This window comes from Mustela lutreola, chromosome 9 (assembly GCF_030435805.1).
Source record: "Mustela lutreola isolate mMusLut2 chromosome 9, mMusLut2.pri, whole genome shotgun sequence".
Classification (NCBI taxonomy): Eukaryota; Metazoa; Chordata; class Mammalia; order Carnivora; family Mustelidae; genus Mustela; species Mustela lutreola.
In genome coordinates this window covers 60,236,986-60,253,459 of record NC_081298.1, presented here as the reverse complement: position 1 = coordinate 60,253,459, position 16,474 = coordinate 60,236,986, and the positions used below count along the sequence as shown (strand labels likewise).

The 16,474-nt window shown below is 48.4% G+C and overlaps 1 protein-coding gene across 1 annotated transcript in view; it reads right to left on the bottom strand.

Annotated features, from left to right (window-relative positions):
• Positions 1 to 3,146: 3,146 nt before the first annotated feature.
• The window catches only part of TGFBRAP1 (transforming growth factor beta receptor associated protein 1), a 71,795-nt gene continuing 58,467 nt past the window's right edge, over positions 3,147 to 16,474 (bottom strand). Inside the window, exons 7-12 of the mRNA XM_059134328.1 lie at positions 15,530 to 15,587; positions 13,566 to 13,709; positions 11,557 to 11,700; positions 10,837 to 10,996; positions 8,501 to 8,934; positions 3,147 to 5,773 (exon numbers count right to left, since the gene is read on the bottom strand). Of these exons, the coding sequence (XP_058990311.1) occupies positions 5,597 to 5,773; positions 8,501 to 8,934; positions 10,837 to 10,996; positions 11,557 to 11,700; positions 13,566 to 13,709; positions 15,530 to 15,587 (1,117 nt within the window). The 3' untranslated portion in view covers positions 3,147 to 5,596. The remainder of the gene's footprint in view (positions 5,774 to 8,500; positions 8,935 to 10,836; positions 10,997 to 11,556; positions 11,701 to 13,565; positions 13,710 to 15,529; positions 15,588 to 16,474) is intronic.

The window sequence follows — 16,474 nt, the reverse complement described above, 5'->3', positions numbered from 1 at the left end:
ACACTCGACTGGGCTTCGTACTCTTTCCTTGTTGACAAGATTTGTGCTGATTTTGAACTCATTTTCAAAGGTCCCCCATAAGCCCATCTGGAAGCTCTGTGTGTGGATCTGTTTTAACCCAGTGGGAGAGATTAGGACAACAGACAACTTTTCTACAGGGTTATATCTTACATGTTGATGAGAATAATGTGATGCATAAACAATGAATCTTGGAACACTAAGAACATAAAGTTAAAAAAAGAATAATATAAAGTAGCAATTCTAATTTTATATAAAATACATATCAGCAGATGGCCTACATATGCATGCTTTGTGTAACTAAGTATACTGTATAAAAGCTATGAAACTGAGTACTGCTCAGCCTTAAAAAGAAAGAAGATACTGACATATGCTACATGGGTGACTTTTGAGGACATTATGCTGAATGCAATAAACCAGTCACAAAAGAACAAATACTGTGACTTATAGGAGGTCCATAGTAATGCAATTCATAGAGCCACAAAGTAGAATGGGGGTTCTGAGGGGCTGGGGGAAAGAGGGTGGGGAGTAAGTGTTTACTGGGCACACAGTTGCACTTTGGGAAGAGGAAAGAGTTCTGGAGAGAGTGGTGAGGGAACTATGAAGGTACTTAATGTCACTGAATTTAAACTGAAGAATAATCAGTTAAAATGGCAAATTTTGTTATGTATATTTTATGACTTAAAAAAATCCATGAAAATGACAAGAAGACTAACCCACAGAAAATGTATTTTCATACAGTCATACTATGGTAACTTTTTTTTTGACCAAAAATGGATTTTGACTATACCTCATATAAAAAAAATTGAACACAGTCTTGTAAATTAAGTGAAAGCACAAAAAATTCAAATGCCTTTAGATATGTACAATGGGAAATGCTAATTCTAAAGAAAGCGAAAGTTTAGTGTTGTGGTTTATTTGTAAGCTAAAGTCAACAGTTGGCGGTCAATCAGCAATGCGCATTGAAAAACACTTTAGAACAGCTGTGGGGGTTGACATGGAGCTGAGAGCAGAGGTAGGAGGGGCTAGGGGCAGCCCCACTATGCTAATGTTATGGTGCACATTAGGTACTCCAGGTAAATCACTGACACGTGTGGATGAAAGAGGCTGAGGCTAGGACGAGTTATCAGATGGGTACCAACGGTGCCATGTGCTGTGTATCGACGCTCACAAGCCTAGTGAGATGAGGCTTGGTATCTGTCTCCCCAGCTCAGCTGGGGACTCCCAGGAAAAACTGGTCAATCGAAACAAACAGAAAACCTTCGTTAGAAGATGACCCTGACAGTGAAGGATTGTGGGAGAGCTTGGGCACAGGCTGAGACCCACAATCCTCTGGGGGCAGCATTTAGTCTCAAAGGCTAGACCACACCGACTCCATTCCTTTGCCCCGATTTCCTGAAGGGTCCTCAGATACCATACAGCTCCGACTCCAGTCTACAGAGCACACCACCAAGGTCTAGGTGATGGGACTGGCCACGGCCCCCAGCTGGGTGTGTTGGAGCCCGACAAGACCCAGGCTCCCCGGAGTCTAGTGGTGACATGTTCCTTCCTGAGCCTCACTGGGCCTGTTGAGCAGCCTGTGGTGCTTCTGAGCCCCTGCCGGCCACATGTCTCATTTAACTGATACACAGCTCCGGACCGCGGACTGAACTACAGCTATTTGTCTCCCTTCCCCGGCTGTGAGCTAAAGAAAAGCGGGCTTCGTTGATTCCAGTGCTTACAACTGAACAAGGTATTAACAAGCTTTTAGATGGCACTCAAGCCGTTTAGCATTTTCAAGGTGAAAGGGCCTCTGGTCCATATGGGCTAGATTCTTGTACATTTTCATTCCCGACTCTGAGGCGGACAGATCCGCCAGGAGCAAATGGGGTGTTAGTACCTAATTAATCTAACACAAGCCACGGCCCATTTCACGGAGTCAGGCGCCAGTCTTTGCTTCTACCAAGTCACATTTAGGACATCGATTTACACTCTTTTTCTCTCGCAGCTGCTTGGCCTTGTAATATTCTGCTAGGCAGTGGGAATCTATCACTTTTCCCTTTTTAGTCAGGTTTGGAAGCCTAAGCACCCATTCATTCATTCATTCATTCATTCATAGAGAGCGTGAGCAGGGTGGGGAGATGTGGAGGGAGCAGGAGAGAGAGTCCCAGGCAGGCCCCACATCCAGCATGGAGCCCAATGCGGGGCTTGGTCTCACCACCCTGAGATCGTGATCTGAGCTGAAAGCAAGTCCGATGCTTAATCGACTGACCAGCCCCCTTTCAATCTTTAGTATGCCAATGAACCACAGGATATAATATAGAACAAGAAAAGGATACGTGACTCGTTGCTTTGTGACTTTCAGAGAGCGGCAACACTGCTGTGTGAGTACTCCAGTCAACCCTGGGTTGGCTGCTGGTTTTGGCGAAGCACCAGGAGGGGAGCTCAGCTGAGGGGGACTGGAGCTCTTGCTCTTGTCCTCCCAAGAAAATCACCTCACCAACCTATGCCTCAGTTCCTGCAACCTGAGATATGGATGCCACCCGACATCTCGCCTTTACTGTCACCCACACGTATTTGGACTCTACCAGCCTGACTGCCAGGCACGATAGGGTTACCGCTGTCAGGGGCTCTCCTCAGGGCTGCCACGGCACCCAGAATGGAATAAGAAACACGGCAATGTACTGTGAAATTCATTCCACCGTGTTTCTCACAGACCTGCTACAAACAAGATTCTATGGAAATCAAATGTAAAAGGTGAAAGAAAGTTCTAGTCCTTGACTCTGTTCAGAGTTAGAAATCCAAGGGCAGCAGGCTTACTTAAAGAGCGTCTGGCTACGAGGTGAGGTATGGAAGAAGCGACCAGAAATCTCCTCTGCTAAAGACCTTAGGGTAATAACTACTGTGAAGGTAACAAATGTCAAGGGGCACCTTGAGAACATGCAGGAGGTACCTTCAGAAGTAGAGCATTTAAAGTTCAGTCAAGCAGGAACAAAGAATTTGAGGGGCGGCCAGGGAACGTCGGCTTCAGGTGCTAGGAGGAGCCATGGGGTCCGGGTGAGTAGGTTCCAAAGCTCCTATGACAAGCTCCTATGACTCCTAGCCAAGATGATTTTTATAAACACATATAAAAAATTACAGAAAGAACAAAGAATTAAAAGAATTTTAATAAAATCAACAAGTTTACATTTGTACATCTTGTGTATTTGGGACCTGACCAGGGGTGAAGGGTAAAGTTGCAAGGACAAAGGTTTCCAGAGGGGGAAAGCAAGCAAAAAGCAAGGGCTACCCTAGCTGTGTGACGGGCATCGGTTTGACGGCGCGACCCCATGGCCACCTGAGCTGCTCTGGACTCCTGACCTCAGGAAGCACATTTACCAAGCTCATGAGCATGAACTCTTCGGCTCTCAGGCCCATTGCACCATGCCCTCAGGGGCACTGCCACGTCAACACCTGACAGGCAATGGCAGAGAAACAGTTCCTCATATTCAACAGTATTTATTGCCCATAGAATATTAATGCCAACTGGGTTCAGTTCATGCTGTTTTAACTAGAGTGGTTACATAGAACCTAATGAGGGGAGGAAAGGGTTGAGCAATGTTCTAATTGTTCTAGTCAACGCCACAGTCACAAAACAGCAGGCCTTTAGAAAGAACCATGTATTTATTTTAAAAATCTGATTTGTGAAAAGGGCCCGTGGGAGTCAGACAAAGAGGAGAGCAAGGTACGGTTCTGAACATAGGAGATGATTTGACTTTAATCCCTGTCATTCTAAAGGATGACAAACGTTTCAAAACACTGACCCATGTTCAGAGAGAGAGCGGAGACTAGTGTCCCCATTTTAGGAATGAGCAATCACAAGGCGCTCTCCAGATTGTACCCACTTTGTGTCCAGTGAAACAGTGCTTTCAGCGGTGTGATACGGTGCGTGCTAGGGACCTGCTCTCTGAGGCAGAAAACGCGACCTCGCGAGTTGTCATGGTAGCGTGTGCAGTGACAAGACCATTCCGTAGCAGTCACCCACAGGGTCGATTCACGACTGGGCTTCTACTTCGCCCCCGTCGATATCGTATGTGGTTGAGTCACAAGGAGAACTTCTTCATCGTTGATTCTTTAGCTGGAGATGCAGCTAGGGAAGAATGCAGGCACGCTATTGCTTTCTTGTGCCACTTAGAATCGCTGAAGGAAGAAGACTGACCATGATTAGTACAGGAGAACACTGTTTCGAGAACGGACCATGAATTCTTTGGCCCCCGCTCTGTCAGGCTCAGGGTGATGGCGAGGGGCTGTATCCCAGGGTCCTCCCCTTGTGACACACACAAGCTAATGCTTGCTTTCCCGGCATTGTGGCAGGGGGTAGGTACAGTGTCTTGTGTGAGTTCCGGACAGAATCATTCATCCCAGTGAAGAAATTCGAAAGAGGGCAGTGAAGTAAGGACAACTTCGGCTTCTCCGCGATGTCTGGCAGAAACACAGTGAGTCCCCCAGTCTGTGGTGAACAAGGGGGACCCCTCCCGTGGGTTCAGGAAACCTCAGAGCAGGCGTGTAAAGTGCTGGGAGGTAAGGCAGCCTGACTGGACTTCCTCATCGGGGTGTGCAGAAGCGCCTGGCGGGAAAGATGACATCTCGGACACAGGCAAGGGCAGCTGCCACCCACTGCCTGCCCTGCTGAGGGTGTGAGGTTCAAACCGGCCTCTCGTGAAACTCCACGTGGCTTGTGCTCATAACGTTTCCCTTTTCATTTCCCGAGCGGTCAGTAGGAGGTACATTTTAATAGGAAAAAAAAAAGTCCCTAACGGATACAACAGATAAGTTTCCAAAGAAGAGAAAAACTGCAGAGATGACAGAACTTCAAATAACAATTTTTAGTCAAACATGGCCATCATGGAGTTTCAAAATCAGCAGGTAGCGTGACAGGACAGGAAAGTGCTGCAGGCCTCCTGTCTGCTGTCCTCTTTCAGGTGGTGGGGGCGGCAGCTTGTCACCTGGGCTTTAGCACTTTCCGATGAGTCCTCGACTTCCCCGAGAGGGGGTGTTTGGGTAAACAAGGCAGAATCCTTTAGGGGTTGAGAGCCGGATGGGAAGTAGGCAAGAACAAAGACTCCCCCAAGGTCAGCCGTTTCTAAGGGCAAAGGCAGAGCCCACGAGGTAATCCTGGAAACAGCCCCCAACCCCCCGCGCCCCCTAAGGCTGTGCTCCTCACCCTGCCCGGGGACAGCTACATCTCTGGGCCACCCTGAAGCAGACATTTCCAGTGCAAATGCATTTTTGAAGACTGAGGCGCAGGGGCGGGGACAGGGGCGTCCAGCTTGTCTGGACGGCATGGGGAAGGCTCATTTTTCTCTCAAAGTAGACATTTGTTTGGGATTACTGTGTCCTGGGACGGGCGAACCCTGATGTGTCTCTGTTTCAGGATCTCCCACAAACATTCAGGGTGGAGTGGTCAGCAGCGAAAAGCCCCTGTTTCACATTGACTGCAGTCTCCCAGCGCCCAGATGTCACTCCCTGGCTGACACCAGTGCAGCGGCTTTCCGCTCTCTGCACCCAGCAGGCTCGGTAAAGAACTCAGGGTCCTCCTTGCGCCCTCCAGTGGGCCTTTTCAAGTCCGAGCACCAGGGCCGGGGGAGCTGGGGTTCGTGTGTCTGCTGGCGGCACAGTGGGTGTGGACGAGCCCACCGTTTGGGTATCTAACAAACACAGGCTCACAGAAGGGATTTTGGCACATCTGGCAGAGCTTTTTGTCCGAGAGCTGAACTGAGCTTCCTTTCAACTTGATCTGAAAATAAATAAATAAATAAATAAAAGAGTTATACCACAGCAGACACGCATCACCCTACAGATCTCGAAATAGAACATTAGAGGTGAAAATAAACAAAAACGTCCCGAGTAACTGGAGAAGTAAAAATAATAGTAATAAAAAAATTTTTTTTAAGATTTTATTTATTTATTTGACAGAGACAGAGACAGTGAGAGAGGGAACACAAGCAGGCTTCCCGCTGAGCAGGGAGCCCAATGTGGGGCTCAATCCCAGGACCCTGGGATCATGACCTGAGCCGAAGGCAGAGGCTTAATGACTGAGCCACCCAGGCACCCCCTCCCTCCAATTTTTTTAAAAAAATGCTATGGAACTTTCTTGTTTCATGAAAAGTACTTGCTGCTTGCCTCACCCAGGCATTTCTATGCAGACCCTCTCTCAAACATTTCCTGAGCTCTGAGTTTGTACAAGGTCTGTCAGAAAGTGACGTCACGTCCGAGCTGGGTAAGCCCTTTAGATGATCTAGTTCCCGGGTCCTCTCATTTGCAAACAAGAAAAGCAAGGCACAAATAAGGGACTCCATCAAAGCCATATATGGTCAATTGGTGGCACTGCCCTGCCTGGTTCTGGGAAATATCCTTTCATTTGTTTAAAGGTCACTAACCAAACCAGGATGTACCTCCCCAGACCCTGACTGATAAAAAGGACTATAATTCTGCAAGAAGAAGCCTTTTTGCACAGTTCACTGGTGCCTGCGCAGGCAAGCTGGCCTACCGGCAGGATCAAACCCAACTTAGGGAAGTCACCCTGTACTCCTCAGTTTTCATCAATCCTTCAACAAACGTTTAACACCTTTGAGACGCTGGGCTTGGCTCTAGGGATACTGAGCTAGACAGCTGAATTCCCTGCCCCCAAAGAACCCGGAGTCTAACAATGAAGGGAGACGATGGTGGCTATGTGCAGGAATGTGTGGGGGAGCAAAGGAGGGGATTTCCTGCTCGAAGGGGCAGGAAGGTTTCACAAAGGAAGAAATTCTAAGGCTGCATTGTGAGCAGGTGGTCAGCAGGCCCCAAAGGAAAGGTTAAGACTGTGTCAGAGGGAACTGCAGGTACCAAGGCCGTATGTGTGAAACAGTCACATCAAGGAGGTTCCATGTGTCCCGGGAAGCAGGGAAAGATGGAGAGGGTCAGGCCAAAGGAGGGGAGATGGGACGTTCCAGGCCTCAACTCCCCTTCTAAAGAGTCATGAAGGCTTCCATGTGAAAGGGCCACATCAGGTTCCCGCTCTGAAAAGATCCCTGGGCTGACTGCATGGAGTGTAGGCCTCACAGGAGAGAAGTCTCCAGAAGGGGATCTATACTGGGGTTCTGTTGTGGACTGAATGTTTATATCCCCCACCACCTCCCAAATTCCTATGTTGAAGCTCTGATTTTCAATGGGGTGGTATCTGGGGCCTCTGGGAGGTAACTGGGTGGGGCTCCCAGGATGGCACTGGGACCATTACAAGGAGAGGAATAGAAGTGGCCAGGATGTGGAGAAGAGGAATGCTTGTGAACTGTTGGTGGGAATGCAAACTCGTGTAGAAGAGGATGGAGGTTCCTCAAAAAAACAACAGAACTACCTCATGATTAGGCAATTCCACTTCTGGGTATTTATCTGAAGGAAACTGAAATGCTAACTCGAAACACTAACCCCCAAGTTCACTGTAGCATAAGTCACAATAGCCAAGGCATAAAAAAGCTTAGGTGTTCCTCAATGGATAAAGAAAATGCAATATATTTTATATGATGGAATACTACTCGGCCATGAAAAGGAAGGAAAGCTCACCAGCTGTAACAACATGAATGGACCTAGAAGGTATCAGCAAAGTGAAATAAGTCATACAGAAGAAGACAAATACTGTATGATCTCACTAATAGATGGAATCGTATTAAAAAAAAAAAAAAGCCCAACTCACAGAAACAGAATGGACTGGCAGTTGCCACAGGTGGGGGCAATGGGTGAAAGTGGGTTGAAAGTGGGATGTGATGTAGACCATGGAATCTACAGTTAACATTATCGTATTGTATATTTAAAAGTTGCTAAGAGAACGGATCTCAAAAGTTCTCATCCTAAGAAAAAGACCTATAATTATGTGCGGTGAGAGGGGTTAACCAGACATAGTGTGATGATCACATCACCACACACGGAAATATCAAATCATTGTACTGTACACCTGGGACTAATATAAAAAAAAAGAAGAGGAAGAGAGACCAGCACTTGCCCTCTCTGTGCCATGTGAGGACACAATGAAAGATGGCTGTCCATGGCACTGGTTCCTGCAGCCCAGCCCACCAGCTGGGGACCTAGAATGTGGAGGTATGAGCTGGCCTGGGATCCACGTCTGGGCTCTTACTGTGCTATGTGACTTCCCTGGGCCTCAGGGTATGGGGAGAATGGCAGGAGACACTGCAGGAGACAGCTGAGATGATGACCTGACCCATGCTGCCCGGCGTAGGACGATGCCTGGAACACCATCCAAGCATCGCCGTCTAGCCGGGGAGAAGAACAGCACCTGCCAGTCCAGCTCCCGCCTCTGCTTCCACATACCTGGGCTTCTACGTGAGCAGAATCAAGTATTTGAGGTGCTGAAGGTGCAGAGAAGATGCACCCGGAACTAGCGTTTCAGAAATAGAACGTGCCCCCTCCCCCCCAGCCTCCCACCACTGGGGTCTAAAAGCCGGCATGGCTGGCCGGGCCCAGCTCTCACCTTATCGTACTTGTAGATCAGGTTTTCGGACTTGGCCAGGCCCAGAGCCACCTGAGTGGTCCTGCGGGCGTGCACGCTATTCCGGACAGCCCCGGTTAGGAATGGGCGCAGCAGCTGCACCGACCAGCTGCCTGGCAACAGCGGTAGGACCCGGGCGGCGTCGAAATCGGCCGCGTGGTGGTTCAGGAGGTCCGTGGCGGCCACGGCCAGCTCAGGCGCGGCAGGGCCGGGCTGGAGGTACATGGCCAGCAGCGTGTGGAAGAGCCGCTGCCGGTATGGCGGGTCCCTGCCCTCAGAGCGCCACAGGCAGTAGTCCTCGGCCGCTGCGAAGTCCCGCAGCTCATGCACCAGGATGCGCAGGGCCTCCTCGTGCTCCTCCAGCTTCCCGTGCAGGATGGCGCTCTCCATGGGAAGCCCGGCACCCCGGGTTCTATCTGCGTGGCAGCAGCCTGTGGTTAGAGCCAGCCCCAGCTTGCCCCCCCACCGCCCGGTGCTCTCCACTCAAGAAAGGGCAAAGCGTGCCGGCGACTTAGGCAGTTCACACAAGGCTTGCTTGGACCTCCCCGCCACAGGGCTGGGTGTTTCCAAAGGGGAAACTCCCTACTCACAGGGAGAGCCTAATGGCAGAATACACATTTTTAATAATGCTTAGTGACTGAACAGAACAAATGACCTGTCATCCTGGTAGGCCCTGGCGAAACCTGAGTATCACGGCCACAGGCCTCCAATTAATCCAGCATCGTTCCTATTTTCCTAGTACGGGATCTTTCAACTATGGCAAAAAGGCACTTTATTGATTTAAATTCAGACACTAACCCTTCCTGGCAAAAAAGTGCCGTGAACCCCTTTATTCCAATTTAAACTATATTTCATGTGAAGGAGTGTGGGTTCCTATCGTTAAAAATCCCTATTGATGTGACTCTAAAGCTCTTCTTTTGTTTCTTCTGCAATCTGAGTTTTTAGGCTGTATGGAAAATGACACCAACCCATAATTTTTAAAAATAGGACTTATTTCACAGGGTCGTTGTGGAAAGCATCATAATGCACGCCAAGCGTACTGACCTGGGCCCGGCACATACAGCCACCAGTCCTCATTATTCAGATTCCATATTCATGAATTGGCTTGCTTGCCCAAATTCCCATGGAATCCCCAAACCAGCAGTCACAGGGCTTTCAGGATTATTTGCGGACACGCACAGGCTGGCACACAATTGGAGCCACCGGCCATGCATGGTCCCAGATGAGTCCCTGTGAGGCCATTGAGGCACTGCCTTCTTGTGGCAGCCCTCATTCTGCAAACAGTCCTCTCCAGGATTTACTCAGTGCCACAATTTTTGAGTTTTTGTGCTTTTTCTCTTGGTGACATTGCCATTTAAAATGGGCCCCAAGCACAGTGCTGAGGTGTGGCCTCATGCTTCCAAGCACAAGCGGGCTATGATGTGCCTTATGGAGAAAATGTGTGTGTCAGCCTGAGCTAGAGTTCTGCTAGCTCTGAGTTTAATGTTAACCAATCAACAGTACCTATTAAATAAGGTGTCTTAAACAGAAGCACTTGTAAAACAAGTTAACGTACTGATGGGTGATGAAAATGTTGTGATCAGCGGTTTGCAGGAACCTGACCCTGTACTTCCCTGGGAGCAACCGTTCAGGATTCAGTAATTCAGTGTTCGTGGAGACTTTATAGAATGTAACTATGGCAAATGATGAGAATGGACTGTAGGTAATAGTCAAAAACTGTCAGTGCCATTAAAGTCAGAGAAATATATTATTAATCCCAGTAAAAACAAATCTGAAAATTCTATGATGTCAAATGTATCAAGAAACTAGCTAATTCTACTGGGTGTACGCACTGTGCTGCCTCGTGGCACTTTACACAACACAAAAACCACAGACTCTGCAACCCAAGGAAATGAAAACCAGGCTCCCGTCCAAGATACCTGCCTGCCTTCCTATGGCTCAGGGCTCGGTGACAGCCCTGAGCTGGGGACAGTGCCAGCTGGCACAGCCTGGTCCAAACACTGGTGCCATAAGAATGAACTGGGATTCAAGGGCGCCGAAGCCTAGTAAGGCAGTTTAAATGAAGGCACGCTCAACAGATAAGACCGACTTCCAAACTCCCTGGGCAGCTTTGTGTCATCTAAAGAGCCCACATCTGTTTGTAGAGGGCGGAGGCCTGAGAAGCTTCGCCCTACCCTGCAGGCAGGCTGACTTAGGGCCAAAAGAGGCTCAAGGACTCCCCCCGGTGGATTCATGGAGAGACACCGGAGCCTTCGTCAGCTCCTTCCCTCCTTGCTGGGGGACTGGGATGGAGGAGAGACCGGTGAACTGCCCCTCACCTATCAGCAGGTGCACTCGGTACAAATCAGACTTCTGGAGCAGATGCTGGAGCTTCAGCTGTGTGTCTGTGGCTTCTGCGGCCTCGCTGCCAGTGCCGGACCTCTGCTGCAGCACCTTGTCCAGGTAGAGGAGGGCCAGCTGCGTGTGGTACTCTTCCTTCTGTGGGAGACGGAATTCCAAGCCGACAGCATTTACAGGCGGGAAACTGGAGCTCCCCGAGCCCACGGGAGCTCCCAGACCAGGACCGTGGAGCCGGCGGGGCAAGCTAGGGCAGGGTCTCAGGGGCAGTGAAGAGAACACGCTCACCGGATGGAAAACATCTAGAAATTGCCATCCACAGAAGGCAGACTTCACATCCATGAGAAAAAACATAAAAGGGTCGTTTCTCATTTGCAAAGTGAGGGCCCCAGGATTTAGGTATTTTCCAAAAACGTGCAGCTTCTCTCATTTCCCTTAAGGATAATTTTAAAAGGAGGGTAAAGAAAAGGCCACATGTTCCTGTAATCTTCGGAAACCTCCAGTGCCCTAGCCCATCCACGAGGACAGGCTGAGCACTCAGGGTGCAAGGCACTGAAAATACATTAGAACATTTAAAACAGCTCCATTTAAAATACTACATTAGAACCATCTGCCAAAAGGCTTCCTAGTTCCATTCTGTTTCTGAAAGCACAACTGTGGCATGGCAGCCCCCCCATGTTCGTCCAGGTCCATGGGCTCACCTGCAGCCTCCTGTCTATGACCAGATATTCCAGGTATTTGGCAAGGGCTGTAGGGTACTTCTTAAGGCAAGTGAGTACTCTGTCCGGATTGAAACTGTTCTGCTGCTCATCCAAAGGTCTCTTGGTGAAAACCTGAACTCCAACCTGGAAGAAGAGCAGCAATTAGCTAGTACATTTTTTGAGGGCACTGCCCATTTATGTTTGGGTAAAATTGTTGTCAGAAACATGGGGATACACAGGGGTGCCTGGATGGCTCAGCCGGTTAGGCACCCAGCTCTTGAATTAGGCTCAGGTCGTGAGATTGAGCCCTGCATTGGGCTCCATGCTCAGTGGGGAGTCTGCTTGTGATTCTCTCCCTCTGCTTCTTTCCACTTCTAAAATAAAGCTAAAAAACAAAAACAGAAACATGGGGATACAGACAAAACAGGCATGGTGGGACACTGACAAAGACCAGAGCATGACACAAAGATAGGAAAGGTGACCTAAACTCTGAAACCTCCTCCTTTATTCTCAAAGGGTCAGAAATAAAAGAAAGAAACGTTTGTTGGTAGCAGGTTTTGACAACCCAGGAAGCTGCATCCTTTGCATGATGAAGATCGTCCGAGAACAAGGAGGGTCACTTGCTGAGCAGTGAGTGACAGAATGCGTACAGTCCTGAACGTCCTGTAAACCCAGGGCTCTGCACACACCCCCACAATGTGGCTCATCTGTGCACACCCACCGGGGCAAGTTTCTGGACAGCCTTCCCGCGCCTGTCGAGTGGAGCTCGCTGTGGCAGACCCGTCTTCTAAGGAAATGTGAATGGGTCGAGTAGGGGAGGAAACACACGCCATTCCTCCCCGGGCAGTCACAGACACATGCTCACTGTAGCTCACGCAGACCTGCACCCCATGGGTCACACCACACAGCTACCCTGATTGTGAATTTTGAGTTTTGGAAGCCCGGATCAGTACTGAACCAACTGTGCGACCTAGGGAAGTTTCCAGAGCTCAGCTTCGGTTTCCTCGCCTGTAGTCTCTACCCCGTGACCCTGCTGGGATATTTAACAGAGATGACGTACGTTGAGTGCCTGGCGTATCATCAGGCTGATACCATCTATCAGAATAGACAGAATTCTGGGAATGATTCGCTGATGCCATCTATCAGCACTGGGAAGAGCCCAGCGCTTTTGACAGCTTTGGGTGTGCACACAGGCAAAGTACGATGGAGTAAGAAGTACATGAGCCCACGGGCTCAGACCTCCAGGTCAGACAGCACCACGGAGGACATACGCCAGTGGAGATTTCAGAACAGCAGATGTGACAGAGAAAACTCTGTTTATGATGAAGGTCCTACGTCACAAAGCTAAGTCTGTCTCTCCAAGGGGAGCTGAGGAAATGTTCCTGTTTTCAACAGTGAGAACCAAAATGCCACAACTATCTGTCTTCCCGTCATCTTGGGGCTTCACTGAGGAGTCCTGAGAATGTTGTGCCTCCTCCCTCCCCCACAGCAGCCCCAGCTGCTTCCTCAGCGTGTTTCCTCCCTGCTGTCCCTTCTCAGCCTCCTGGACAGCAAGGACACTCAGGGCTCCCTCCTTCCTCCAGACCCTCAACTTCCACACCAGGGGCTGTGGCACAGAGAGAGGACAAGGGTGGGCCTGCAGTGGCCTGGTTCCCACACCCTGCAAGGCGACGGTGCATTAGTGTCACACTTGGTCAGGTGTGGGGAGTCACATAGACACACACATTTTTCAGAAGATGCTAAGAATGTGACCTGGCTATGCTTTCTCCCTTTCTATAAAAATATGGCCTGCCCCAGACAAAGAAGCAGACCAGTGCATCTCAGAAGGACGGAGATGCAAAACTTTCCAAAGAGCCGGGACTCCGGTGGAGCAAGGAGAGGTATTAGAAGGGAGCAAACTACAGACAGGGTGAGGCTTGTAGCCTGGTGGCTTATTTCTCGCTGAAAATCAAGTCTTCCAGTTTTGCTAACAGCCACCCCCCATAAAAGAGCATTTATGACCCACAAACCTCTTCGCTTTTCTGCAGGACCCAATCAGCATACTTCCACACGAGTTCCTGGTCTAAGCTATAGGTAAGGAAGTCGACGACATATTCGTACAGGTCTGAGCGAGTGGAGTCATGAATGTCCCCATTCACAATGTTCACCCAGAGCTGGAGAGGAGGAAAGAAGAAGAAATGGAAAGTTACATACCCTTTAGAGTTAGCTAAGGAGGGGCATATGTTTACTTATTTGGCCTTCTGATACTTGAAAGTGGTAGGACAAATTCTGAATGCCTAAGTCAATTTTAAGGTTTTCGGAGAAATAAAGCCATATATGTAGTAGATGTGGTCCAGGAAATCAAGGAGATAAAGCCGCGGATTCTCTGTCTTTCCTTTCTAATGATAGCGCAGTAATACAAATAGGAAACACATCATAAGGGAAGAGGTAGATGTATTACAAATGTTTCTTCATGAAATAAACGATCACTGACAGCATCTCCACACAGAACAAGAAATTCACCTGCCTCCATCCGCAGGGCTGTTTCTACCTCCCCCATCACAGGAATCCTTGACTTTGAAGTCTCTTGTGAACTGTGATAGTCAGACACCATGTCTTCAAAAATACTGGCCATTCTGTCCTCTAGTGTTCTGTCTGGTGCATGGGGGCTCATGAGAGTTGCCAACAACAGTCCCTTGCTATTTCATCCAGAAACTTCCCTGTTGTGTAAACCGAACCTTCCTTTCGGAAACCCAGAATGGGGCCACATCACAGGGGGGCGGGGAGGCGGAGGCTGGCCCCACATCCCATACCACATCTCCTGTACCCAATCTGCTTGTCCACCACGCTGCACTTTAGGACCATGCTATTCTCGAGAAGCCCAAAAAACAGGGCTGGCAATGTCATCTCTGTGATCCTGGTATCAGCATGGGAACTTTTCCTATGATACCAGTTTCCTTAACACTAACATCCTCACACCAAATAAGCTAATCACACATGGAAAGTGTTATTATTTTTTACAGCAGAATTCTGCCACATATACAGATTTCTTTTGTATTACTTTGATTTTGCCAATCCCTCCTCTCTCTATGGCTCTGCTGATGTCACTATTATATTTATATCAGGCCGTAATTCCTACAGCTGCATGTTTTAGAGTATAAAAATATTGCCCTTGATGTCCAAATCGGGGTCCATGTTGATGGAAACCAGTTTTTTTTTTTTTTTTTTTAAACCTCATCTGCAATCATGTTACCATGACAGTGACAGCCCAAGGCTGACTTTAGCTTGGAGACAGTGGCTAATGTTCTCGGCCACTCACAGAAGAAAACAAAAAGGCCTCTGAGGAAACTATAGCACAGACTCCAGTGGAGAACAAGTGACAGAAGGAGAGGATGTCTTCTGACCAGTCACAAGCTGCCTCACAAGAGAGGCAAGACAAGACAGGAGACGAGATAAGTGTGGCATTTTATCTCCGGCACAGTATCTCTGCCAGGGCCACCTGGAATAGCGGTTCAAATATCTGTGCTACCGCTGAGCAGGGCTGGGACCCCGGGTAAGGGACCGGCCTTGACTGGCTTCAGTTCTGTCACAGGTGACATAGGGAGAATGATGTACCCTGCCCACTGGCAATAGTTACTGTCATCAACTGTGGAAGTTCCAAGCAAACGGCTGTCCCCAGGCTTAATTTCCCAGTAAGGCGGTGATGTCACAGGCCTGAGGGCTCAGCAATCAGTTCGTTTTATTTCTTAAATTTTCAAAAACTCAGTCCTGATAATGTCTTTGAAAGAATTGTAAAGACAAAGAAAAGAAAACCGTTGGCTGACATTTCTCAAGGAATTCACTTTCTAAAACAGTATATTAATTTCCTTCTGTAGAAAACGTTATAGGTCAGACAAAAGCAGTCTCTATCAACTTGGGAAATTTTTTCCCCAAGTAATACCGAGTTAAAGGATAGTGATGTTTAAAAATCAGGCTAAAATGCTTTTGAACTCACCTGAACAGCAGCAGCATCTTGGTTATTATAATGATAGAGTAGTCCAAGTGCAAAATACCTGAAAGAAAACAAGGAAGTGAGTATGCTCTCTCCCAACCACCTGCTATGGCTGGCACCCACCCAGTGACAGACCCCTGGTCCCTCTGGTCCCCTATACTTGGTTCAACTCAGAGTTCAACAACAAATTTTCAATGACAAAGAGATCCTCATTTCTGTTTATTTACTTCTGTTATTAAAACATATGCCCTACTGGGGTGCCTGGGTGGCCCAGTTGGTTAAGTGCCTGCCTTCAGCTCAGGTCATGGTCTCAGGACCCTGGGATTGAGCCCTGCATCGGGCTCTGTGCTCAGCAGGGAGTCCACGTCTCCCTCTGCCTGCTGCTCCCCCTGCTAGTGTTCACTCTCTCACTTCCTCTCTCTCTCAAATAAATAAAATCTTAAAAAAATAAATCAATCAAATGTATGCCCTATCAACTTCCAAAACGGATCATCCTCAAGTCTAGGACAAGCTAAAAAATAAAGTCATAATTATACTACAGAAAATTCTAGGACAAGCTAAAAAATAAAATCATAATTATACTACAGAAAATTCTATTTGGATTTGCTTTATAATTTCCTTAAATATTGATATAATTTTGTATCTCTTCAGGTGATTACTGTTAACCCAACATGAAGTATTCAAAGAATACTCAGAAGGTGTGTCATCTGAGCTATTACTGAAAGACGGGGTCAGCAATCTGAACACGAACAAGAGCAACACAGGCCCACAGTACCCAGCCAGTGCAGAGATCAGGTCAGGGGGAGTCCAGGGAGGGTACCCAGGGTTCTAGGCCCTGAGTTTCAATTCAGGTTCCGTTACTTTGGGACTGTATGGTCTTGAGCAAGTGGAATGCCTACCGGCCCTCCGTCTTCTCACTTGTGTGTGGAAAACATTGGTGATAATATG